Below are 27,996 nucleotides of genomic sequence, written 5' to 3'. Positions count from 1 at the left end.
GTAGGAAATGGTTTGTTTATGACTCATATTTGATAAAGTAAAATTTTTTTCACAATGTATTATTTCCCAAAAGTAATCCTTACAACTGCTTAAATGTAAATTCAAAATAAAAAAAAAAAAAACCACTAAGAAAAAAATTGAGATTAAAAAAATAGTGTCTTGATAGTGTTGTTTTAGGTTAACATAATATTATTTGCTGGCTAACATAAACTGGATTTGTATTAAAAATTAAAAGCATCCTTTAGCATGATTAAGAAATTTGGCTTCTGTTCATGGTAATGAAGTCAGAGGAGCACAAATTAAATCACAAGTTGTTAAGTAGTTCATAAAGGTAAATATTTTATATTACATAAGTAGTCTTATAATACTTTCTTTTTAGATATGTACAAAATAAATTAAGCACTTATATGACAATTCATTGTTCAATTTGAAAAGGAAACATCTGTCTGAAACCTGCATATTTCATGAAATACTGTAATGTAGAAATAACATGTAGTAGTTCCTTATTTTAATCACATTATATAAAATAAAGATATGGACATAAAAATTGCCAGTTCTACTTAGACTAATATCCTCTAAAGAAAAAAGAAATTACTTTGAATTATGGTAGTCATTTGAATAAATAAAACAAGTGTAATGTTTGGTAGAGAATATCCAGCAAGAGATGAAAGCGTATGAGGCTTACTCTCTCATCTCTGGTTGGATTATTTTTGATATTGTGGATAAGAATTGTCTTTAGTCCCAGTTTCTGTGTCTGTGGAGTCATTGTGGACCTCTCTAGCAGTTTTTTGCAGAGCTCAGTGACAGTCAAAGCTAAACATAGTGCTTGTGACAAGAGTTCCTGAAGAACTCAAACTTGTGACCTTGGCAATATCTTTATGACTAGACTGAAACAAAAAGTACCCCATCTGCCCACTTTTAGTAGGGATGGTAGATAGTTTTAAGTGGATTAATTCAAGATATGTTTACAGTGCGCTCTGCAGAGAAGAACAGAAATTCTCCAGTGATCTTTAAAGAAGGGTATTAGAAGCAGCCCAACAGCAGTGCAGAACTCTGATTACTTTTTGGCATGAGAAATTAGCTAACTTGGAGCTCTGAGCTGTTTATGGTTGTCAGGAAGTATACATTACATTGTGGGCTGTGTGATAGCTGTGTCTGTAGAATTCTCTACAAGAAGGAGGATCTCCAAGCATTCTGTTTATACCAGTTTGTTTCATTGCTCTCAACAAGAAATGCACATCTTTGTTCTTGCTTACATCTTCTTTACTTGTTAGTCTGAAACTGATCCTGGTGATAAATGTCCCAGATGCTGGCACAAGTTCCTCTTCCACTCTTCCCTCCATGTCATTCCATTAATTTTCTAGCCCTTACATCAGTAGATGATTTAAAGCCCATCAGTATTACTTTATCGGGAAGAAAACCACTCAATGTCCTTCTCTCCCTACCATGCACCCTTCTCCTGAACTTTTACTAATTTTATAGTACTTGGAAATGTGCATATTTATTTCCTGAACTTTTAGATAGAGTTTAGCATAGCAGCATTTTTCTAACTTACAGAGTAATGCTTTGTGATACCTTTGTAGGCAGCAATCTGTTCTTAAATTTGTGTCTTCCGTGCAGTATCTCTTGTTTACTTGGTGGAGCCTCCTTTTGAGCCAGAGTTGCCATGAAACTACTGTTTTTTTCTAACTTCAAAAATTTCAGACATCCTTTTTGCTTTAATACAGAAAATCAGTATATTTGATCATGTATAAAAATCTATGTGTGCGTCTATCTGACATTATTGAAATCAAGATTAAGCCACTAAAAAATATTTTTCTTAAAAAAATCTAGATTAGGGCAGCCTAAATACCTGCATAATTTTCTGGCCTTTGTAACCTAGAAGCTCTTCAATTTGTCAGCCTTTTCTTGTATTTTTTCCAGCCTATCAGAGAGCAACTAAACCAGACAGCAATAATAGTTTGGTTTAGCAACCTTAGTAGACAGGATTTGTTAGAGGTATGTTTAACAGCATCCAAAGCTCACCTCAGCCATACTGAAGACTTTACCACTTCAGGACAGTTTCTACATCTGCAAAATCTTAAATCCAGAAATGATTGCTCTAAGTATTTTTAAAATAAACTGAGAATTTTATTTGTTTTCAAGAGATCCTGCTCATGTATCTTGTTTCAGAATAATGTAGAAAAGAAAAGTTGTATTTCCATTTTAATATATTATACTAATAAACAGCTATATAGGTTACATGGAAAATTATCATGTACAACAGAAGAACAAAAGTGCCTGGCCAGCTGTCTCAAACACAGTGATGTTTGAGTAGGTGGTGGTCGTAGAAATCTCCAGGGTAGAAAGCTACAGGGCAGGCGGTCTCTCCCAATGGCACAAGTTTTATCTCTGTTCCATGAGATTCATGAAGCAAACCTTATATAACAAATACAGTGTAGCATAGAATTAAAAGCTTCAGACATTGCCTGTTTTTAAATCTAAAGTTCTCACTTAAAATATGGCATGCCTGTATGTGCTGTACACAAGACAATGTTAGAATTGCATAGCTAAGCAAACAGTCAAGCATTCATGAGATAGGAATTTAGGAAGTGGCAATAATAATATTATCCAGAATTTCTTCACTGATTTCCCTTATGCATATGTATTACAGTATGGGTTCTAATTACATGATTAATTCTTTTTTAGAACTCTGACCTCAATCAGTGCTCTGAATAAAATTTCTAGTTAAGATGAGATCTAAAAGAAAAAGAATGAAATATAGTAAACTGAATTTATGTCCTTAATTTATGTAATTTATGCTAGCTTCAAATAAGTCTGAGATGCCTTGGGGAGGAGCTTAGACTTGTACAGTTGAAGAAAAACGCTAAGTATCTCAATATCTGCAGTGTGTGATCCAGTGTAAATAAAGGACAGCTATCCCCATTAACTCTTATTTGAAACTTAGGCTACTCAGAGGGTGAGTTGATTCTCCAGAGGGAGCCATCTTCTTCTGACGCTACAGAGGACCAAACAGGAATACTAGCTACCAGCATCCTCATTTCTTGGAACGCAACACCAGCAGTCAGCTTCTATATACTCTTCTATGTGTAGGAGGCTCATTCCAGAAACAGGACGTCTTTGGTTTAAGACCTGTTTAGACTGAAAAGATTGAACCTATCTTTCAGAAAAGTGCCTTATCATCAAGCTATTGTACATCTCTCTCTTCTCAGGAGTATGGAATCTCATCTGAAGCTGAAATACTGTGTGGCTGGGAATATAATTGTGTGGTGATAGCAAAGAAACTTAATTTTAGTTTAGCAGATTCCAGACCTGCTACCCAGAATGTGTATTGATCTTGCATTAGACCACTATTTGTTAAAAACCAGAAAGAATCCTACAAAGCTGGGACCAGACTATCCCTGTTCACCCCTGATGACTACCTTCATCACCTGATGGCAAAAGAGTTCTTGTTTCTTGCACTCTGCATGGCAGGTATTGTTACCTGGAAGCCTGTCTCAGGGAGTGCAGCAGATGCTCCATTCTATGGATAGCAGACCATCTCACAGTTTCAGGATGCATTGAATTTAGATGCCTGTTTGCCTGAATGTAAGTTGCACTGGAAGTTTAGTCAAGCGTTAGGTGCATATCTGCTTAGGGAGGGAAAGTATATGAGCATGTGTGGCAAATAAGTTTCCAGGACTTCAATACTAAGTGGAAAGATCTTTAGAAAGCATTCAAGTTGGATTACTTTCTAAGTGAATTTTAGGTGCCTACATCCTAAATTATGTAGGTAGACAAAGTCCTGTGCTAGAAGTTTTTGATAGGTGTTAGCCTCCATGTTAGCATCAGCCAGCATGGCTTTCCTGTGGCATATTTTATGTGTTGTAATTTTAACCTTCCCTTTCCTTCATTTAGACCAGAATTGCATTGCCAAAGTTTCTTAGATGTTGTAAGCTTTTAAAAGTGCCATTCCTGCCTGTTTAAAAAAAAAAACAACCACCTGCTGAATGGAGGATTTGTAGGTTCTGCTCTGCTTGTCAGTTGCTTAAGTCTTTCAGTGCTGAGTATTACAGCTGTACATTCTTGTGCAACTTTCACTCTGTAGATTGAATAACTTAATGTTCTTCACTTTCTGGTGTTAGGAATCTTTCTCACATACAACTCAACAAAGCTATAAAAGAAAAAAAAAAGATAAACTATGATCAGAGTCTGAGACAACCAGCTTTTGTCCGGGCATAATACACACCTCAGACTTCCAATTTCAATGCTTTACTTAGCACTACAAATCAGGCTCCAGGGTGTCATGCCAGGATCCCAGACAATGAAGAACATGCGATTTGTAAATACCTTTTAAAAAAGGCTTTAAGAGATCGATCCCTTGATGCACAAGAGCTCTGGGAAAGAGGAAGGAATGGAATCCAGTCCTCTTGGACTGCACCTGGTTGTCTTAAATGGCTGTCCTTTCTCTCCTTGTGAACAGAAAAGAAAAGATTCTTGTAGGAAAATACCATACCATCTGAGTATTTTCATAATACTTAGGCACAGGAGAGTCAGAATTGAACCGGTCCTATTCCCAAACTAATTTTCCATGTTCGGTATGCTAGTCTAACTCCTTGTTTCTCATTTTCCTTTCCAATTTCCTGCCTTGACTTTTTGTCAGATTTTCTTTCATCCCAATCTCTCTGTGCAACATATTTTGCACCAGTTACAAAATGGCTCGTTCTTTTGTCACCTTATTCCATTTCTCTCATCCAGTCTGGTTTTGCCCCTCTGTTCTTCTGTCGTCCCTGATATTAGTGGCTCCATTTTTCCTGTGTTTCACCAAGAAGCATCCTGTATAATTTACTTTTCCAGTTACTCTAAAGTGGTTTCTGATTTGTCCCTTCTTCCTTCTTCTAACCCCATGAGAATGCACTCCCATCCTCCTCTCCATGGGGCACTTGGTCCATTCACTCACTCCCAGTTTCTTCCTTTCTTCTTCTTTGCATCCAAGTTAAATGACTTTTGGTTTACAAGTGGCTGTGCTGTACCTTGGAGTGCTAGCAGTGTGAACACAGGAGAGAGAGTGCCTTCTGATCATAAGTCTGCCTCCTGGCCTCTCCTGTAGGAAGCCAAATGACAAAGAATTACAGGGAAAATACGCACATTATGTACAAATTTTTCCAATGTTTTTCAGAGTATCAAGAGAAAAGTAGAAGATACAAGTCAATCCAAATTTTGAGTTCTTGTTCCAAAACACAGATGTTAGAGCACTACAAAAAAATTGGTGTCAAATTATTTAACTTTCTGCTTAAAGTCATTCTCCAAACATTTTGACTGAAGTTTTCTTGCAAAGAATCAGTTTGAAACAAGTATAGTGAAGAAATATTTTGCCTGAATGTGAACACATAATTCTGGTTATATTTTTGGCACCTGTGTCTAGATTATCTCTTCACTCAGTCGCGGTTTGGGATGATGTCTGGATCACAGATATATTGTATTCTCCTTAAGCAAGGATAATTTCTCCCAAAAAGCAGATCAAAATGATTGTCTTGGGGTGTGGGACTAGCCAAGTCTGCCCTTTGCCCAAGGGCTCCCCAGTAAGCCTGCAGGTGGATACATTTAGTGTCAGTGAACATTTAGGTTGACTTGCACTTCAGAGGTCATTAAAGCTTTGCTTTGGGTTCATACAGTTGGTGCAAAGCTTTCTACTTGTGATCTGTAGCTGGATGAAGATCCCTCGTAGTCCAGATTTAGGAGAGTTTCACATTAGGAAAAAATACTGACAAAGCCCCTTGCTTTGTAGGAATGTAGGAACAGCATCTAGAACACTCTTACATCTGATGTATTAAGGGTATTTTATCTCACGCAGTTTTCTGCTTTAGTAGCCACAGAGCCCTTTAACGGTTGGTACCAGAAGCCTGTAAAGTCAGTAGAGGGCCAATGTCATGATGACAGAAGACAGGTATCCTCCTCATTTTAATATCCATTCAAACACTGCTGTTTGGTGGCTACAGGAGCTGCAAGATGTAATGAAAGAAGTACAGTGCCAGCACTAATTGAGCTGGTGTGTCTTAGTATAATCTCACTTATTGAGACATTAGGAATGGCAGAAACCTAAATCAGCCTCTTGTTTATGGGTCAAAAGTCTTAAGAATTGCATCAATACCTTTCTTTAAGTGACTGAAATGTTGAAGATGAGGAGCTATGACATCAGCTGGAGACTGTCTCTGAAATGGTGTGAGATGAGCTCCACAGAAAGTGCACCTTCCCCTGGCGATGTTTACCTTAGTGGGGGCATATTCACGCCTAAAGTTGCACTGCTTGGTTAGATGTGAAGTTGGGCATTATCCTCCTGGATTCCCTGAAGTTCAGGCAGGGTCAATGTTGTCTTTAAATGTCCTAGTTTGTCCTCCTCCATCTCAGGCAAACTCCCCATGAAGAGAGCCTCTTCTCCCAGCTGTAGTTAGTGATAATGCAGTGGTACCACCATGTACTAATTCCCTGGCTATTTGGAAAGTTTTTTTTTTGTCATAACTGCATGATTTCCCCTTCCACAGTGACTGCTCTAAAGCAGGTATATCCTCTCCTTGAATAATTATTTGCAGCTATAGTATTCAAACTGAAATAGCTAAATAGCATCTTCTAACGGCTGTAGTAAAAAAAGGATATCAGACCATGTCTAAGACTGAGTAATAATAATTTCTGCAGATGATTAGTAGTAGCATGTTGTTGCTGAGATGGACTGTGAAGAGGGCTGGACTATTGAGCCTCCCTCTCTTACAGTTTCTGGATGGCTAATATGATTTCAGCATGAGTCTCTGCATCTTGAAAAACATTTAGAGATTTGAAAGATTTATGGTCTCATCCTATAGTCTTTCCAGCACAACAGGACGTGAAAGAATCATTCATTCATTGTGCATAAACTCCTTAGAAATGTATATATATGAATACCATACATGAGTAATGCAAGTAATAAAATATCACGGCCAAGAGAGAATAATTCTAACCAGAGCACCATCTGAAAAACAATTAGTATGAAATAATTACTTACTGTAAAGGATTTTTAAAAGAAGAGTTACTCCTGGTGCATACTGAAGCTATTATAGTATAAATTTATTTTTATGCTTTATTATAAATACAAAGTAGAACGTGATATTTTCTGTTTAAGTAACCAATATAAGTAGACGCTTATGAGCAAAATTAATTTTAAGGATTAATATGGTACTTTTATGTAGAAATTAGTTCACTAATTAATATTTTCTCATTACAGATAAAACTGTGGTATGACAAGGTTGGTCATCAGTTAATAGTGACAATATTGGGAGCAAAGGATCTTCCTTCAAGGGAAGATGGGAGGCCAAGGAATCCTTACGTTAAAATTTACTTTCTTCCAGACAGAAGGTAGGGTTAACACAAAGACAAGGAACATTCAAGTAAGAATTAATCCGATACTGAGATGTCAGGCATAGCTGAGTTTACGGGTCATATGTATATGGAAAAATCTTACAGTTTGGAGTTTTCTTTATTAAACATGCTATTTAACAGCAATGGGACTTTGAACACTAAATACAATCTCACTGTCACTGGATATTTTATTAAATACCAAGTAAAAAAAGAAAAGTAAACATATGTCATTACATTGGGATCTGTTATCTGCAAAGAAAATTTTTAGTGTTTTATAATGCCTTCCTATGACAGTTATATCATATGACTATATGTTGACAAGAAAATTTTCTGTGACTGCATAATTTGCTATATCATTGATGACAAAATCTTTTGGGATGGATTGTCTTGGGCTCACCAATATTTGAACTGTTGGACTTGATTTTTAGTTTGTTCAGATTGCTGTAGTGTGTTTGGAGATGCTGAAGCTGTGCCAAAGTGAGAATCAGGCCTGCTTAAATTATCTTATCTGTTTTTTCAAGATTAATAAAGGTACCAAAAATGTCTCTGTTCAGAATGCTTCACAATGCAAGGTGTAATAACAAAAAATACTTAAAAAGAAAATATTTAATTAAATACTTTCAAGTATCCAGGTACAAAAAGTTACATAACATTATATTTTAATATGCTATACTAGTGTTTCCCATTTATGTGAAGTATTCAGAACTTTTTCTTTAATTATTATATGTTTTCTATCACTTACACAAGAATCAGCAATTTGTCTTATTGAATTATGGTTTTTTTCTGACGTGCAAATTAATTTTCCTTTCCTTAGAGGTAAAAGCTAAGTAAGCAAAAAGATATTTCTGGTGTAGTAGAAGGAAACATGCTGGAGGTAAAATACACTTAAATAAGTCAAGCATTTAATTAGGTGAAGATACTGAACTCTCTTTGATTAAACAAATTTCATTGGAAAAGCTTGTCTAATGTAATTTATTTCAGTTCTCAAGGGTAAGCAGTCTTTAGTATAATAGAAATAATTACACTATTTGTTTTAACAATGTGTTTCAATGTATTATTTCTTAGTTAATCCAGCTTCTAAGTAACAATTCAGAAATACAATAACTATATTACAGTTGTAAGTATTAGCAAACGGACGGTATCTGCATTGTCATATCAATAAATTAGTACCACAGCTGCATTACGCAGCAATCAGCAGGTTTAAAATTAGGCATTGTTATGAGAACTCTTGTCAGTATTCTCAGTAGAAGGAGCATGGGTGTTTTCCAGTGAAACTTGTTTCCGTCAGAAAATATTAATTTTTTCAAGCAGAAATATTCTGCAAAACACATTCCTTTCAACAGCACCCTGGAGCCAGAGCCAGGAGTCCCGTAGCAGCCTTGTGCAGATACCTCCAAAACACAAGGCTAACCTTGTAATGGAGATCCACCTTCAAGCCTGGGTGGTTTCTTGGGGTAATCCAAAGGATTTGGGGAGCTTTTCTGAGCTTTTTCCAGCGTTGCTGGGAAAAGACATATAACTCATTCTCAGGGCTCCTGGTTTTCCACCTGTGGAGCCCATAGTCAGGAAAACCCTGCAGAGAAGGCCCCACACTGCCCGCAGCTCCCTGGCCATTCCTTCTTGTGGGTCAGCCGCTCCCTCTGGCCTTGCAGTTTAGGAGTCAGCCGCTGTAGGACTAGAAGCTTGACTGAACCAGCTGACTCATTTATCTGAGATGCAGAGGTTTGCTATGCCCAATATTTTCTGCATGCATGTTCTCTGTCAGACTGCGCCTCATGGAAATCTCATTTACAGAAGTATATATTTGGCTTTAGAAAATGCTTTTGCCGAAGCAAACATATTAAACCATACCTGTTTTTCAGGGAACTTCTTGTAATTTGAATTGGCACATGCACTGGAAATCACCTAATTTTGGTTTTTAATATGGAGCTATGAATTATCCTCAAAATATGTTCTGAACTTTCTTTCATAATAAAGGACTAGTCCTGACATTGATTATAGTGTCCATTATACTACAAAACTTTCTGCTGATTTAAGGTTTTCTACTTTCCATGATATGCTTATTACAGTATAATGATCTTTTGAACATTTTTAATATGTAATTGTTTTTTTCAGTGATAAAAATAAAAGAAGAACAAAAACGGTAAAGAAAACATTGGAACCTAAGTGGAATCAGACATTCATTTACTCTCCAGTTCATCGGAGGGAGTTTAGAGAACGAATGTTAGAAATTACTCTTTGGGACCAAGCACGAGTTCGAGAGGAAGAAAGTGAATTTTTAGGAGAGGTACACAATTATTGGTAGCTACTATAGAAATACAGCTGCTCACATATTCATCTCTAGATAGAGTATTTTTGAAAGAAATTATTAAATATAGCAAAGCAAAACTCTTTTAAATTCTTATAATTGTCCTTATTTCACTTAGTAGTAAACAGTGATCACTTACTACATAGTACTTTTATTAAATTCTTTCTGTGTTTGTTCTGTTTTAGTAACAACATGCACATGGTTACTCAATTACTTTTAGAATTGTTTGTTAAAATCCATATTATCTATAGGTGTTTTTTACCAAAATGTTGAAATGTTGCTGACTAACTTGCTATAAGATATTTGAATGCTGTAAATGTTGTCATAAGATACTAAACGTTTTGTGAAAGATTTTTGGTATATCCTTTCATATTAAATGCAAGATTTTTATAAAACTTCAAAGTCCTTAACAACAGGTGAATAATAGAATAAAATTTATGACATACCTATTTTAAAATATGCTGTTATGTAATATTTTCCCCACTTTACCCCGCCCCCCCCCCTTTTTTTTTTTAGATTCTTATTGAGTTAGAGACAGCATTACTAGATGATGAACCTCACTGGTACAAACTTCAGACGCATGATGTCTCTTCATTGCCACTTCCCCATCCCTCACCATATTTGCCACGCAGACAACTCCATGGCGAGAGTCCTACACGAAGGTTACAAAGTAGGTTCTTAGTTTTACACATGGTGTATAGTCCATTTTAATTAATATGTAAAGTATATTAAATTCTTGTAGATGGGAAGCTGTCAGAACTTGTTTGTTCATTGTAGCTGTTATGAATTAGGTCAGTTGTGATTACTGATGAGAGTATGATGGGCTACAAATGGTAATACTGAACACTGCAGCAGGCAATTTTTTTCTTATGAGACTACCCACTTCAGAGCCTGAGCTTGAGCAGATTATCTTGATCTTTTGCAATGTGCTGGTTTTATCTTGAAGTTCTATCTTCTATATTATGTTTATCATTTCATTGTTTAACCAAAAGCAAATGTGCAGGCCCTTTCTCTTCAGCTTATAGTTCTTAAAAATAAAGTGACCTGTATATAACATCATATGTAACTAAATTAATATCATGGCCTATTGCCTTGTTTTGATACTATTTCACGTGGTTACATTCACAAATGGAATTTCTATTAAAATTCTGGTTTTTATAGTTTGGTACACTTGATCCATGGTAGTTTGATATTATCAGTAGACATTTTGAAAATAGAATTTACACAATTTGCTAACAAGATGGATACATAAGAATAAGACAATAAAGGGTAAAAATCTGTTTCTTTAATACTTCGTTGTTTCTCTAGTTTAATCAACAGTAATTTAAAGCTATCAATTGAATTAACTTTATATAATATCTGTTAACAGTGATATAAAAAAACTAAAACCACAACAAACCAAAATCTATTTCTAAGGATTCTGTGAGGTTTTTTGGGTCATTTATGTGAGTGTGTGTATGCATATGTTACACACAAACTCACAGAAACACACGCATGTGTAGCCACATAAACAAGCTTGGAGATTATAAATGTTCTACGTGCTTTCTTTACTAAAGAATCCCTTGTATATAAGTATTTAAAGTATTTGACAGTTTTTTGTGTCTGTGCAGTGGATGGTTAGAACGATTAAAATGCTCCATATCATAATATACTGAGATAGATACATTAACAGAGAGCTACAGTGCATAGCCTTTGAGCTGTAAGATTATACTTATCCACAAAAGGAGGAAAAAAATGGTAGTTAACAGGTAAGGAGTTCTGTTTCAATTCAGTCCTCTTCAGTCTTTTCAAGTACCATGACTGTTGTTTATGTGGTTTAAAAAGTATTTTCCTTCTATATTTTCTGCCATCTGGTAAACATTTTAGGAAGTTTAATTTTTCATGTAGAATTACAGACCAACTGGACATTTTAGCTGTTTTATATGTGAAGTTAGGGAAATTCTGGTTTTCAGGCAATACTCAGTCCTGCAAACAAATCCTGCTTGTTTATAATAATTCCTGTCTGTGCCATAAATAACTTCCATGAATAATGAATAAAACAGTAACTGCTTTATTCTGTAAAAGTTTATAGCAGTACTTGACTCAAGGTTTGTTCAGTAATACTTATTCAAAAGTTGAAAGTCGATATACTAATTCTAATACATAATAATATTAATATTAGCACCAATACTAACACTAATACTAATGATGTGCTCAACTGAAAAATCTTATAGGCCTGTCTGGAAATGTAGAGGAAAGGACTTATCAAAACTTGTGGTTTGGTGAAACGCTAAGATTTGGTATGGAATTCCTGCTTTTCATTTAGGTGAAATTCAAGCATTAAATCACCAAGGAGGTGATTTAGCCTGACTCTTCATAGAGTGGTACTTTGAATAACTTGAGGTTCTAGAAACTTCAGCCAAATAAGCAGCGTCAGATGTTCACTGTGATTTCTGGAGAATTCACATACTTCTACAATAAACTATGCTATTTGAATTTGCATTGACATTGGGATCTCATAAAGAAGGATTTTCTCTACTGTTCTGGGAATATGTGCACTTCTTGAACCCTTGTGGGTCATAAATAATTTTCAGGTTAAACAGGTAGTTTTACATGTATGGAACAAGGTCTCTTGGAATTAAAATCCCTCCTTTTTGGGGACTGGAAAAAGATCCAAATGAAAATTTAGCATCTGGTCAGGGGTCTGCAATGGTAGCAGAATCCATTTAGCGATTTAAAAATAAGTTGTTTTTTAATTGGTGTCACACCACTGAAATGGAAATAAAAGTATTTCTTGGTGGCCAGAGGGGTGGTGGAATATCCCATTGGAGATACCCAGCACTCAATTGGACAAGGCCATAGGCAATGCAATATAAGTTGGCTAAGGCTGAAACAGACAGTGCACCACACGGCCTCCAAAAAGCTCTTCCCAAACTAGACATCATCACCAGGGAACTGGTAAAGAGCAGACAGCATGTCTTATGACTCTTTACCTTCAGTAATTAATGTATTTATAATATATTAATAACATATAGAAGTCTGGTTATTTTACTTTTTTTTTTTTTTTTTAGGTTTCAAAATAATCTTGTTAAACTTAATATCTTAGTTTCTTGTCTCTGAAGTGCTTTTCACATCCTTCAATAACAACTCTTGTATATGATGAAACAGAAGATGTTATCCAGTGGCACATGATGACAGTATAAAAAAAATCTCAAGAGTGAAGGCATATCTTGCAAGTTTGTCTGTCTTTTTCAAAGCACATCTTAGAACACTTACTGTGCTGTTGCACAATAGGCTGATTTCAATTTCTGGGGTTGCAAAATTTGAGCAGTTCAGTCCTCCCACTTTCTGCTCATTTCTCTGATGCCTCTCTGTACAGAATTAGTGAATATAATATGTAGTACTTTATTGCATGCCTCCAAAAATTGTTAGTGTCAGAAATAACTAGAGAGATATTTTGAATTACGAGGTGGTTTGTTGTTTGTGTAAATACACATCTACACATCTAAACATTATCTTCATGACTACCAAGTACCTATAAATATATATAGTACCTATAAATATATATATTTGAAGACAATACTTAAATGTGATTCTCTGAAGGTAGTTTAAAAGAACCACCTACACTTACCATTTACTTCTATTCTCTTTTTAATATCACTGAATTTTAGTGTTCCTGAAGAAGAGCGGACTGTCAGCCCTGCAGACTGAACTCCTATATTTACAGATTGCCAGTAGCAAAGTGCAAGCTTCCCACAGAGCCCCATATGCTATTTTTTTAGGAACCAGCTTTCAAAGAGAGTAGCTTAGTTTCTACGTATATTATCTCTCAGTGTCTTTGAGTGGGCATTATGTTGTCATACAGACTGATCTAAGCCAGCTGTCCACCTTCTCTTGCCCAGTCCAAGAGGATCCATACAATTCATGAACTTCCTAGTGATGAAGGATCATTACCATGCTTTTTCCTTAGTGTTTTTTGAAAGACATCTACTTAGAAACTGGAACTAATATAGAATTTAGGATTGTAATTTACTAGGTCATTCAGCTAATTAGATTTCAGATTTTCATAAGCTGGCTGGGCTTTATCCAATTAGTATATTTTAAGTTTTTTCTAATGTGAAATGTGAGATACTTTGTAGGTCTGTTTTACTTATCTTGCTGAACTTTAGAAGTGAATTTTAAAAATAATTTCATTTTCTCTAACATTTGACATAAAATCAGCCATACATTAAGAATTACAGATGGCTTTAACTAGAATTACAGACAAACAAGTTCTTTTGATATTGCCTCTGAAAGAGATAGTAAACAGAAAATTAAGGATTAATTTAAAAAATATTTGGGGATTATTATTGTTGGTAAAGTCACAATATTATTGTTCCATCTCATTAAGAGGCTTACTGCAGATTATGTTGAACGTTGAATGTGGTTTGAATGTTGTATTCACAGTTTTTAGGATCAATGGGACAGAATTTCTTGTTAGTATTACTGTTTATTGAAAACTGATACAGAAATCAAGCAGGGTTTATACCATGGGATTGCAAATAAAAAATTACTTCCTTTCCATGTAGCCCAGAATACAGAGACAACAGAAATCAAATTGGATCTGACAATTCTTATTCAAATCTTTTACAGTTATGTCCATGTAATCCGTGCATTCATGCAGTGTCAGCTGGTACTGTTATATATATACTTGGTTATTGTGTGTTTTGAAGAAGAATTGTTTTTGGTTTTATATTGACTCTGGGTTGTTGGTTTTTTTTAAAGCAGATTTTGTTATACTTCAAGAGTTTTAAGAATTTCCTGATGATTTAGGATTAAAATGTAACTGACACTAGTTTACTAAGTCAGATTTTGCAGCTTTAAAACCAAGCTGTCTGAATTATTGATCTGCAGACCACAGGAGTGGGTGTATAATGTATATAACAGCTATGTGTCCAAACAAGGTAAAAAATGTGAATATAACAGTAAACCCAGACATTTTCAGGTCTCTATTTACAGCATAGTTAGGTTCAGCAGTGGAAGAAGAGCTTTTAATTGCCATGAGAATGCACAATATGGTTTAAAGAAATGTGAAGTTTTATATTTTGGGCATCCTCAGTAATGAAAAGTAGTAAAACTATGTGAGATAAACTCCACTGAAAACAAGGTCTGAGAGGTTTTAGAAATGGCAGTGTTTGGAAATCACCATATAGAGGTCCAAAATGGTGGATCAAATTGTATTTTTTCAAGAACAGAACACCAGAAAAATCAGTCAAGATCAAAATAATTGTAAATAAATAGACTGTGAAGTAGCTTTCCTTTAAAGGGAAATCGAGATTCATTACTTTTAGAATTTAAGTCATCTATGACCCCATTCACTGAGTTTCATGATTCTTAAGGCATAAAACAAAAATCTGGAGGGAGACAAATTGCAGTAATGTGTTTTTAAACTCTGGGAACAAAAATTGAGTATAGTTCTACAAAAAAATCTGCATATACTGTGCAAAAAACTATATATAACATTTCTTTTCTGAATTTTATTTATTTATTCAGATGGGAATAAAAATTATATAATGCATAAGCAAAGTGTTTTGAATCACATGAAAAGTTTTTGTCATCTTTTGTCAGCTTTGTACATTTTGCTGAGTCAGACCATATTTTCTGGGTCAATGCTGAGACATTAACATGATAAAAATTATTACATCTGAGTGGAAAAACAAATTGATGGACTGAATTCACAAATAAAGGACCCCGTTGCTTATTAATTTTTGAAAAACTTTTTTAGATGGACTTGTCATTGCTGGGTACATTGCTGAGGGTGTTTTTTTGAAAGTTTTGTGGTTGTACCATCAAATCAAAGATAAGTTGAATGTTAATTCAAGCCCTCTCTTCCATTATTTAAATGTTAAAATTTTCAAGTCTATATTGTAGATCATTAAGACATACACTTAGTAGTACCAAAATCATTAAAGTTTAATAATAATTAATTACAATGTATCTGAAACTTTACCCTGTGAAATCTGAGCCCCTGCATTTCAAACCTGTCTTCCAAAGAAAGCTATTGACTTCTGTGGAACCTCATTGCGCTGCAAAATCAGGATCTTGCTGTCTCTGCAATTTCCTTTTAGTTTGTTGTGAGTATGGTAAATCAGTATGATAATTTTAAATCGATGTCACTGAATCTTACTTGAGTGAATTACGATAATGTTGTTCACTAGTAGGTAAGCAAATTGTACTGAAAGGAGACATGCATCAGTAACTTTTTTTTCAAATTATAAAATGGAGCATTTTATTGTCAGTGGCACAGATTATGAATGATGGGTGTTATTATAAGAATTTTACCCTAGAGAGAAAAAATAACACTTATTTTTCTCTTTCATGCTTCTTCCTTAATTTTTCTCTTTCTTTCATGGAGCATAGGCCTTGGGCATGTTATCTTTGTTTGCATGCATTGATGTGTTTGTTCATAGAATATGGGTATATATACCAGTATTGTATTTATTATACATATATGATTTATTTATTATATTATTGTACATCTATGGTTTATTAAATACTTTAATTAAAAGGTATTTAACATGATACAGGGGTGTCTGAAAAGGCCTTAAACTATCAAAATATTTTTCTTTTCCCTAAGAAAAGAAACTTAAATAAATTACTAATTCTGTGCTGTTTGAAAATTTTTAAATAAACTTTATTAAATTGTAATTGAACTACAAAAATACTTAAAATACTGTTTTGAAGTAGTTTAAGGGAATTGATTATTTATAACATGGTTGCTCAGGTTAATTGATAGAATCATGTTATTAGACTAGTCTTCTGTCACGTAATGATGACAGAAGAGCAATGTTCTTTTTTGAAATAACTCGGTGGGTAGGGTAAACTAACCTTGCTAGGCATTTGATACATAGCAAGTCAGGTGACCTTTTAAAAAGATTCTAAAAGATCTAGGTCCATACAGTAGCTTCCTGTTTTGGCTAAAGGTAGTGTGTTGTTTTTTTTTTTTTTCAATTGTTAAAGCATAATAAGCTGTTGCATAACAGTACAATAATTCTGATGAAGTTTTCAGATGGGTTTAATACTAATCTGACTTTTTCCTTTCTGTGTTGTAACCATAGAGAAACAAACATGGCTTCTTTAGTCTTCACTCCCATTATAATATCAGTATTTTTAGATTCTTGTGCTCTTCAAGAAGCTCTACCCATTTGCAGATCTTTCCAGAAGTCAAATTCAGAGTCTATCAGTTTTAATAATATAAATAATTTCTTGACTGTGTTAATTGAGTATTTTGTAAATATTTTTTTGAATGGCACTATTGAACCTTTGATTACTTTCTGATGTTTCTGGAGTATACTAGAAAACTTCCCCATACTCCATTTGTCATAATTTTGTAGCCAGAGAAGAGTTAATTTTTCATTAAATTCATAACTGGAAAATATTAGTACCAAAGAATACAAATATTAGTAAAGTTATGCAGCACAGTTCACATCTAAAGTTTGTAAATGATGCTGAACACCCCCATCCCACCGCCACCCCCCCCATTACTCATTTTGAAATTATAGCCTAATGGAATGCCGGAGCTGGGCCATAACAATGAATTATGCTTATCAAGAAACTCAATTTGCAAATATAAAGAATTTGAAAATATAGAGAGTTAGAAATTGTAAGTAATAGATGATTTAGTGAAATGGTCTACAAGTTAAAATAGTTAGTACCTGGCTGTCAGAAAAAAAGTTCAGCTTGCCAGAAGGTACCCAGTCATCCATTGGATTCTTAACAGCACCAGTTATCAAGAAATTAAAATTTTCATTTTTCCCCTAAAACTGACATATCTTTTCATCTGAGGTCCATCATTTAGTCATGGACTGTTGCTTAAATATTTAAGACTGTGTCTGTGAGCTGCTCAGCAATAAAAATTAAAAACATTTATAATGTCTTGCTAATGGCAAGAAACTATTCATGTTATTCTGACTTCCTGGTTTCTTATTACCTTATGGAAGTCACATTTACAAAATCTGCAGACACAGAGTGAAAATTCATATGTTCATAATTGTCCAGATATTTGCATACTGTTATATTGTCAAGTTTAGAAAACCTGGTGTCGTTGGAAAGCTAAAATACATTAACCAGCCAAACTCAAGGAATGCAAACAGTAAATGAGATATTGTGAGTATTTAATCATTGCGCTCACATCAGGACTCTTAAATTCACTGGTAGCAATGATATGTAGATAAGGTATTTACGCATGTACATATTTACCGAATCAGGACCTAGCTGGAGACAGAAGATTGACTGGAACATCACTTCTGAGTCTGTTAAATTTAAAGTAGGATTCATAGCTACAGCTCAGGAAAGTGCTGCTAATACCTTCCTTCTGAGGTGCCAACAGCAGCGTGCAATAACTTTAAGGTTAGTAGCTCATGTTGTATGCTTAGCTGAATACACATTTTGGTCTTAAGATGCTAAACACTTGCTTATAGTAAATGTGCAGTTGTATTTCAGAACTGGAAATTACTATAATAGCTCTACTAGTCCTCTGTGACTACTGAGTATAAATGTTGATCCTGAAGTGACTGGTATTTTTGTGGTTTAATTTCTCCTAGCTGCTTGAGTTTTATTGTTTTGAATGAATGAGGCCTACAATATCAAATTGTTCAACCTCCAGCAGCAATTATAATGAAGTTTAAGGTTCTAACCATCCCTGTTACATGTATTGATTCATGTATTTTTTCCTGACACTACTTCATTTCAATATTTGTTTTCCAGATAAAGGCTTATATTCATATAATTCAGGTAAATTTTCAGCATGTCAAAAATGCTTATTGCTTCCATAGACATGCAAAATTTAATTTGATATTTTTTTGGTGTGCTTTTTCTACCTATTGTGCAGATGCTAAATTGCTTAAATGTTCCTCGGCTTTTCTTGTCTGCTTTTGAGTCATGAGTCTGTCTTTTGTTGGCTTTCTTTCTGTATTCTTAGCATCTCAGTATTGATATTGGAGCAGTACTGTAACGCTATACTTGCATTGCTGCCTTTATTTTAGGTAGAACTTTGGTAGGTAAACTGTAGTGAGCTTTACTAACTATAGTAGGAAAATGCTATTTTGCTTAAGCTGTTTTAAAGTGAACACTGCTGTATTACAGCTATTTGAGAACTAGTGTAACTATTTTTAGAATACAGAAATGGGGTAAGTGAAGTACTTATCAGAATCAATATTTATACTGATTCGTATTTATACAGTTTCTTATTGATTTAAATCCCCAGTTACAAATTCAGTTGCTGTATCTAAGAAGTTTGCCATAAATAAATCAATAATGTACAGTTTTTACAAGTTTAAATTTTGTAGTGCATTTCATGTGGCACTTTTTGTAGTTCCTGCAGTTTTAATTAGGGGAATCACTTTGAGAATTGGTTCATCTAATTACCTTTTAGTTATGTTTAAAAACTGAAACACACATTGCTAAGAAAATAGATCCAATACCATGGTGGAGAGAAACAAAACCCCACAGGATGTTTCTTGAGTATAGTACTACTAAAACCCAGTTTCCATTACATTTCCCTTTAGTCTCCCATGTTTCTACTATTCCATTCTCTCCTAAAATAATGTCACGGTCTTCTTATGATTTATGGTATCTTCACATTTGCTGTGGTGACTATGGACTTGTGCACCTGTGGATTAGCCACAGATTTTAGCTTGATAATGTTTCTTTTGCATTAAGGGATTCTGATTTGTATTTCTTTCTTCTATCCAGCAACCATTTTCAAAGATCTGTGGGAACAGAATTAAATTTCATATTTATATCCATCTGTCAATTTAGATGAAATTGGTTAAAAACTTTAAAAACCCACTATTATGTGCAGAAGGATAAAGTGACAGATTGACATGGAGGCAGCAGGACTGCTTGAGAAATTAGCTCGTGCTAAGAACCCTTAGGCAGAGACTGGATGAATATGAGAACAAATTCTTAAGACAGTTGTGAGACTGATTTTAGAGTTGCTTATATGTCAGTTTTGAACATGGAACAATTACAGGCAGTACTAAGTTACTTTAAGTGGTTGTGAAGGCCTTCCGTGAGCTTCAGGGAAGGAGCTCCTAAGCATGCTTCACTACCCCTTGTTCCCCCAAGGAGTCCACAAAACCTTGTAAAAACTCCCTGCATTGTAAGGAGCAGGATCCCCAGCTCAGGAGCCCAGTCTGCTTTCTTTTTTCCCTTTTTTTTTTTTTTTGTGTCTCACAAGAAAATGAGAGAATTCCTGAGCCATAAATCTGGCATTTTGTTTTGTATCTAAGCTGACACACCTTAATTTTATTTCTCATTCTATCTCCTGTCCTAGTCCGTTCTGATAACTATATTTGTTGGTCATATAGGCTTTAGTCTTCTTTTGAGGCCTGTACCAGAAATATCAATGGGCAATAGATGAAGTGCAGGAGATATTATATCTTGCATTGTTTCCCCTGTATATTAATAATAGAGTGGAGCACAGCTCTGTGCCAACTTCAGTTGTCATGCAGAAATCAGAAGATAGTTCAGAACTCTCCACAGATTTTGGTTGCTTTGCAAGAAAATATTTATGATTGCATATAGTTTCATTCATTTGGAAGAGTTCCAGTTATTTAGAATGTTGTTAGGGAGAGAAGTGCAATTCTGTCTAAGTTAGATTAGATTTACTGCAGTGGGAAGGGACCTACAATGATCATCTAGTCCAACTGCCTGACCACTTCAAGGCTGACCAAAAGTTAAAGCATGTTGTTACAGGCATTGTCCAAATGCCTCTTAAACACTGACAGGCATGGGACATCCAAAGAAGATGCTTTAAAAATTTCTTCAATTATTTCCACATTATTTTTATTTAGAAGCTGTTAAAGCTTTTCATGGCCACCAACACTGCAACCCATGAAAATTTAAACCCCCCCCCAAAAAAATAAAAAAGTATTTGATTCATAAAATGGAATAAAGCATCTCATATTTTTCTTTACATTATTGCTAGCCATGAAGATGAAAAATGGAAAGCTTTTTGCATAAAGAAACTACTGTATTTTAAATTCTTTTCTGCCTAACAGAAAGTAAGAATATAAACACGAAAAACAGGAAAATAGTAAAAATTTAAACAGAAAGTACTCTTTAAATGGAAATGGAAAATAATGGGCCAGATACTTTTTAGGTGGTGGTGTTTTTGCCCAGCCCTGCAATGAAGGCTACAGTGTAAGTGCTGTAAACTTCCAGTTCTAGTGTGTACATGCTCCTGCAGAGTGGGGTGGTGGCTTGTGCAGCAGTGGTAAGGAAGGAGTAGGTGGGTGCAGGAGGGAAAGAGGATAGTGAGAGTTGTCAGGTTTTGATGGGGAGATTCTCCACTTTCACGAAAATAAACTGTCCCTGGAAAACAGTTTCATTGATAGTTTAAGGCTATTAAACCAAAACCTGCTAAAGTGAATAAGAATATATCTTTTCATTTCCCTGGGGCTGGAGTTATGCTTAATTAAGGCATTTTTTTAATGTGACTTAACTAGCTAATGGGTTCTATTTTGCATTAGCATGGGGTCTATTTTGCCTTCCCTCTGTAGCTGTAATAACCATTAATCCTGTGGAAGGCCATATTTACCGTCTGTTACCAGCCAGTTATCAGATAAGATGGTGATAATGTCCCTAAGAATATTTCATTAATAAGCTATATGCTAGTGCAATGGCAGTGAGACTTAATTGATGCCATTCCTCATGTTTAAAATCCATCAAAGAAAAAGTTAATTATATGCAAACCATTGGCACCAATGTATTTATTTGATGCACCCAGTGTCCTGGATGTTACATGCTTAAACTTCTTACTGAATCTTGAATGGAGTTTAGAATGGATTTAATCTTGCTCTTAAAATAAGTGCCATATTTTATAGCATATTTGTAAAACACTTTAAGATATTCATTAAAATACCAAGTAACAGTTTCATTAACAATATTCATTTGGAATAATTTTTGAGAGACTTCATTGTCACATTTCCCAGATAAAGTATGAATTGTTCTTTCTGTGTTTCGTGATCAGTGGTTCAAATTACTTAGATAATGAAGTGGTATTTTGAAAAGATGTGGCTAAGGTGGGACTGAAGCCTAAATCTTCAAATTTGCATTGTCAGTATGTTAAGAAGAAACTTACTGTCTGAAATTAATATGTAGCAGATTAAATTACTCTTGCAAAAAATATAAGCAATATTAAACTAAGCTGTCAGGAATTATACCGGTATTTCAAATTCTCAGTTCAGTAAAGGATTTTGACTTGTGCATTTTCTAGTTTGTGCCATTTCTAAAGTTAATGGCATTTAAAATAGATATAATCTGATTCCTTTGCAGAAGTTACATATTACAGACAGTACTTCTTGACATTACATATTTAATTGGCGTTCTTTCTTTCCTCCATCCTTCCTGAAAACATTGATTTCTAAAGATAAAGCCAAGTAATTAATTCTGGTTTAAATTTGCTTTGACTTCTTAACCAGCATTTAAATTTACATTTATAAGTAAAAGTTAAATACTCATTAAACATGATTATTTTTTTGTTGGTTTAAGTCTGTTAGAGTTGGATTAATGTAGCATCTGCTTGAGGAGATAGAACACATGATCTGATCTTGAAGGGATTCATGCCTCATCTTACAGATGAGACATATTTAACGTATATCAGCTATACAAGAGACTCTCCTTATTGCAAGTAGCAAAGTCAGTTGGAGAGAGCCCTGAAATCTGTTTTTTCTCTTTACTCTACTCTTTCTCTACTGCCATCCTTAGAGCGGGTCTCAATCCTGACCTGTTCATTTCCCCCATGCCCCAGCTCTTCCCTGCAGCTTGGATGGGAATGAAGACTGAAGTCTGTGTATAAAAAGAGAAAGGGGTTCCTAGATTCTGGTGAATTTGAGGTATTAGGAGATTCTGGAAAAGGTTGATGCAGTTTGAGGGGATAGAGATGGAGAGAGACCCCTGTGTTTTATACCTGTGGACCACTGAAACTTCTTAGTCTCTCTTTTCTGCTGGATGTATCCTGTGACTACTACAACATTTAACTTTAGCTGCAAAACTTTAGTGCCTACCGTGACAACAGCTGGCTATTTTAATCCTCAAAGATGCAAATCTTTTCTCCAGAATAGAGACTATAATATTCTAAAAATATGTTAAAGCAGATGCACTTAGCTTTAAATATAAACATAAATAAAAATCAACCTCGGTTGTAATTAATTAGATTCATTCATAAGGATGAATTAGATGATGAGTAAATGACATTTATTCAAATCACAGTTGATTAAACCCTCTTACGTCTTTCATGATACAAACCCTTCCAAACATCTATGTGATAAGCATCAGCAAACTGTTCAGTTGATTTCATCTTCCTGTTCGACAATCCTCGCTCTCTGATACAGCCTGAGTGATGCTATTGGCACCTCTGCATAGCAGCCACAGTCCCACTGCCGACTAAGTACCAGGGTTACCAGATGCCAGAATCGCATTGCTCTGCGCTCCCTTTTAGGGGTTTCTGCCTTTTAGATCCCAGCCAGAATAGTAGGGTTCTCTTGCTTAGTGTTTGGTCACAAATATTGTCCTTCTTATTTAATGACCTGATTTTGAATTAGCGGCTAAGGAGAACGGAGACTTAATCCTCCTTGCTCACTGATATGTACATCACCACACCAGTAGAAGGCTCTGCTGAAAATGGCAGCAGGAACAACATCACAGGTAGAACGGATGCTTGTTCTTTGGGAAGCAAGAGATATTTTCAATGGGCCTCTGTGATACTACAATTAAGAAAATAATCAGATTGAATATTGTCCTTGTCAGACTTAATTGCTGCTAGAAACCTGATTCTAAGTCTATTAGGAGGCTGAAACCTTTTCCTTCACTCCTGCCCTCATGTTCTAGGTTTTATCAAGTGCTAATTGTCATCACTTCCTTGCTATTTCTTGTTTTACAGAAAGAGTTTACTTGTCATTCCTTGAATTCAGAGTAACATTTCTCCCTACCCCACCCCACCCCTCTGCATTGTAGCATGGCTATTTCTAAATTTTTTCAATAAATTGAACTAATAATTCTACCATGTAAGAATTGCAGAGTGTATGAAACCAAAGCATGGCTTTCCTTGTACTGATTTTAATTTCCTATTAGTGAGGAAAGTCCCAAACTTTACTGCAATTAAATAATAATAATTAACATTGCTCTACTGGAACTGCATAATGCAATGGTAGGCTAGATTGTGTTTTCTAAGAATTAACACATAGCATATTGATACCATTTTCTAGTTGAATAATTTTTAACACTGCAATTTTTATCCCCAAAGAGATAGTCTGCAGTCAAGTTTCTAAGTTTATACGCGCTCATCTTGATTGCTGCAATCACTTTTGACTTCTCGTAAAAGGCACAGAAGAAATAGAAAATGTACAAACAAATAAGCAGGATCGATCAGGAATACCAGATGGTTTGCATATGCAAAGGAGCTAAACAATGATATTTCACCTCAGAAAGAGATGACTGTGGGAGAATACAGAATGCTGATTCAAGTTTCTCAGAATACAAAAGCTCGGAGGGTATTGTCTGAAAGAATGTAACAGACTTCACTTTATTTCTATTTAAGACAATACAAAATTAAACTGCAGAACTTACTGACATGGCATATTATTGAGGCCAAGAGAATACTGAGATTCCAAAAGAAATGAATTTGTGGAGAATGGGTTGATTAATTACTTACAGTAAACAGCATAGCTTAGAAGTCTTAGTTGCCAGGACCTCTGCCTGCTGAAAACTAGAAGGGTGCAACACAGAAAACATTTCCATACAGATCTTGTAAGCACACTCTTTCCATTAAAGAAGGACCTTGCACTATCCCCTGGTGGGTAGACAAATGTTAGACAGTCTGACAAATGACAGCAGTTCTTATGATTCTAATAATTTCTATTTTTTTTAAAATTGAAAACTTTATTTTTGTCAAAATTCCTCTTAGCACTTCTTCTCCCAGTTTTCTGTTGGGAAAGCAGGGTAGGGATCCCTCTGGGCCAGTCACCCAGATAGAAAACTAATCCTGCTTTGTCCTGAGCATCTTCAGGTTTACTCCCAGTTTTTAGTGGTATTTTTTTGTGTGTGTGTTTTCAGAATAAATCATCCTATGATAGGAATAAAAAAAATCTTGCACGTGATAGAAGGTTTGGTGACAATTTGATTAAAGCTTCTTCCTTCTAGTTACCCACTTTTAGATGGCCAGAGAATGAGAACAGACATACCATCTTGCTGAAGAACACGTGTTTTCACATTTAAAACAAGTAAATGAATATTATCATTCACAAGCCAATGCTTAATCCTTATGTCAGCAATCAAATGCTGTTTAAAAGATGCCACAGAAGACAGAAGTCAAATTAAACTAAACACAAACTGACATATGTATTTGTCTTAGGTGACCTACGTTTGTTTTGGCTCTAATTGTGGATGTGGAATCTGCTTTTGCAGTGAAGCTCTAGCTATTTGGATAGGTGTACACTTGCAGAGCATTTGATAGTTTGCTTCCTCTAGAGTATCACAGAGAGATTTTGTTTTTTCAGGACGCATTGTGTGCGTGAAGCTGCCTATTCTGATAATGCTTACTAATACATTAAAGAAAATGTTAATCCATTGAATATTATTACTATTGTTATTTTTTCTGGTGTTCAAAGACTTTGGGGAGGGATGCTGCCTTGTATATGAGAAAGTGGAAGGTGAACAGTGTGATGCCAGTTTCTATATGAAATGAATACACATAGATATGAAGTACATTAAAATATTTCATAGAAGCAATTTTTCAGCATTTCATTGAATATTACATTAAACATTTAACTGAAAATAGTTGGTACACTAATATATTTGCAATAATATAGCATTAATAATTTTCCTTATATGCTTATATTAATGCTTCATTGTCTGGTATGAAATCCTTACATTATTTATGTATTATTGGCTGAGGATAGTTTTAACTTACAGTAAGATAAATTATACATTTCTGATTATTTATTTATTTATTTTTACTTTTTTTTTGTCAGGGTCCAAAAGAATCAGCGACAGTGAAGTCTCTGATTATGACTGTGATGATGGAATTGGTGTTGTTTCAGGTATTGCTAAATTTACTCTTCTACAGTCAGTAGAGATCTTTCTTATTTATAATATATTATTATGATTTTTGTAATGTTTTTCTGGTGAAAAATAAGTGAAACCTAAGTGTGTATTTTTCCAACAGACACAACATGTGTATTATGGGTAATGCATATTTAACCACAAAAATTACTAACGGGAAAAAAATCAGTGTGTATTTCCTTGTCGCTTTTATAAAATGATAAAAATAGCAGAAAAGTATTTTTTTATTAAATGTGAATAAGAGTTTGGGTTTTTTTGGTTTGGGTGTTTTGGGTTTTTTTTTACAGAAGTTTAGGGTTGATATATCATTTAAAACTTCATGGTAGAATAATACCACTGACAAGAATCTGAAACCTAAACATTTAAGGCAGGGCAGGAGATATCTTAACAGATAATCTGATTTACTAAGAAGTATTGGAATTGGGAATTAAATGAGTGTTTGAGATAAAAAATTGTCATGTGAAAGATTATTTAACCTCCTATTCTAAGAGAAAAGGTAATACTGTAATCATAGCCGAAAACAAAAAAATCAGAGAATCATATGCTGTTGCTGCCTGCAGCAGAGAATATATTTAGGATGCGGCCATGCCACCTTTTAACCAGTACTGATGGCTACTGGTACCAGTGCAGAGCAGGCTGCACAGCTCAGTGTGTACTCTGTTACCCTGCTGCTCCACTGAGATTTTTAATCCACTCAGAGTAGTCTGTGTTAGACAGTGTCTGGTTCCCCTGCGTCAGGTCTAGCTAAAGTGTACATATACAGTGATTTGTGTACCTTACTCAGCAAAGGTGGAGCAGTATATGCTGCCTGGTCTATGCAGCAGTTGTAAGACCATGATCAGCTGGTTAGTCAAAACATATTCCTGCCACGCAGCCACCCGGCAGCATATGTGCAAATTTTATACAAGGTATACTACATGCTGCTGGCAGGCTAAGGAAGGGTATGTAGGAAACAGGAGCCAAAGGAATACAGCTAAGCCTGGAGATAAGATTTAGGAAAGGAGGTAGAATAAGCAATCCTGGATATTGTAAGATGGGGTGCAGCCAAATATTGATAAATCCAAACATTTAGCGAGGTACCTAATTTATTGAGTTTATACAGCCCTGTCTTAAAAAACTGGTACCAGTCTGAGCTCAGATGCATTTCTGTGTTGTCATATAGTCAGCCCTGTATTTCCAGATATTTTATGGTTATCTCTTACACTCCACTTAATTTTTAACCCTGCTATTCCCTTGCCATAAGTCTTGTGCTTGCTGGGAAAATGGGATAATGGATTTTTTTTTTTATTATTATTATTAAACATCATGTAAATTTTATGAAGAAGCCCCTTTTTTAACTAACAATGTTGTACAGACTTTGTGCTACTACCAAGGCAAATCTTATTGTTGGCATGTTTATTGGCTGTGGTTCATTGTAGGTCTTTTGCTAGAGTATCTAGAAAGCAGACATTTTTAAGGGCAAGTTGTCCTTGTTCATGTTGGAACAATCTAACCTTGCAGATATTCCACAGTAAAACTCATTGTATCCCAAAGGATTATTTTTTTCTTTACTGCATGAGCATTCACATTTTTGTTACCTCTCCTCAGAGGTTTTGCGCTACTCTAAGGCTCCAGCAATTTTACTGGAAACTGAATGAATGTTGTGGATGGAAGACCACTAAAACATCTATTTTCCTTAGATCGTTTACCTTCAAACAGTGTTAGGCTCAGTTTTCAGATTAATACTTTAATTAGAAGGATATTTAGGATCACTTGGTATATTCCCACCCCCCTGTTTGCTTTATACAGTCAGAAGACAGGAAGGATACGTAGCCAGAGTTGTGTGAGGTGCTGGAACCAGAAAGGCAGTGATCCTTAGAAGTCCCTTGTTTCTACTTACTGGTACTTTCAGTCTTAGGATGGTTAGCTTTCTCTATGTGCTTCATAGTCACTGAGGCTTTCAGATCACCTGTCCTTCCAAAGGGAAGGATTTTCATATTCCTGTTGTCAGTTAAATTAGAAATATATCAACCTAACTTTGGAATGTAATAATAAAAGAAGGATAAAAGGGGGTTTGATGGTATACATTTAGAGAGCCCAGTATGATGCCAATTTGAAACTGAAATCTTTTTATTGTCCTGGGAAAAGGTACCAAGTTTTACAGAAGTTTTACCAGGTGCTTGAACAACAGTGGGATTCTTGTGAAACACCTAGATTTACAATTTTATGATTTTATAAACTCCTCTTTTGTCAACTTG

The 27,996-nt window shown here is 35.0% G+C and overlaps 1 protein-coding gene across 47 annotated transcripts in view; it reads left to right on the top strand.

Moving 5' to 3' along the window:
• The window catches only part of RIMS2 (regulating synaptic membrane exocytosis 2), a 340,243-nt gene that overhangs the window by 128,643 nt on the left and 183,604 nt on the right, over positions 1–27,996 (top strand). For 36 of the 47 annotated variants that reach the window (XM_037381092.1, XM_037381117.1, XM_037381114.1 and 33 more), the window contains 5 exons: positions 7,235–7,365; positions 9,484–9,655; positions 10,193–10,346; positions 18,401–18,427; positions 25,669–25,737. In XM_037381092.1, coding sequence (XP_037236989.1) covers positions 7,235–7,365; positions 9,484–9,655; positions 10,193–10,346; positions 18,401–18,427; positions 25,669–25,737 — 553 coding nt within the window. The remainder of the gene's footprint in view (positions 1–7,234; positions 7,366–9,483; positions 9,656–10,192; positions 10,347–18,400; positions 18,428–25,668; positions 25,738–27,996) is intronic. The other 11 variants (XM_037381121.1, XM_037381127.1, XM_037381119.1 and 8 more) reach the window with 1 other exon arrangement.

Source organism: Falco rusticolus, chromosome 3 (genome assembly GCF_015220075.1).
Source record: "Falco rusticolus isolate bFalRus1 chromosome 3, bFalRus1.pri, whole genome shotgun sequence".
Taxonomy (NCBI): domain Eukaryota; kingdom Metazoa; phylum Chordata; class Aves; order Falconiformes; family Falconidae; genus Falco; species Falco rusticolus.
This window is presented reverse-complemented; position numbering and strand designations above follow the sequence as displayed.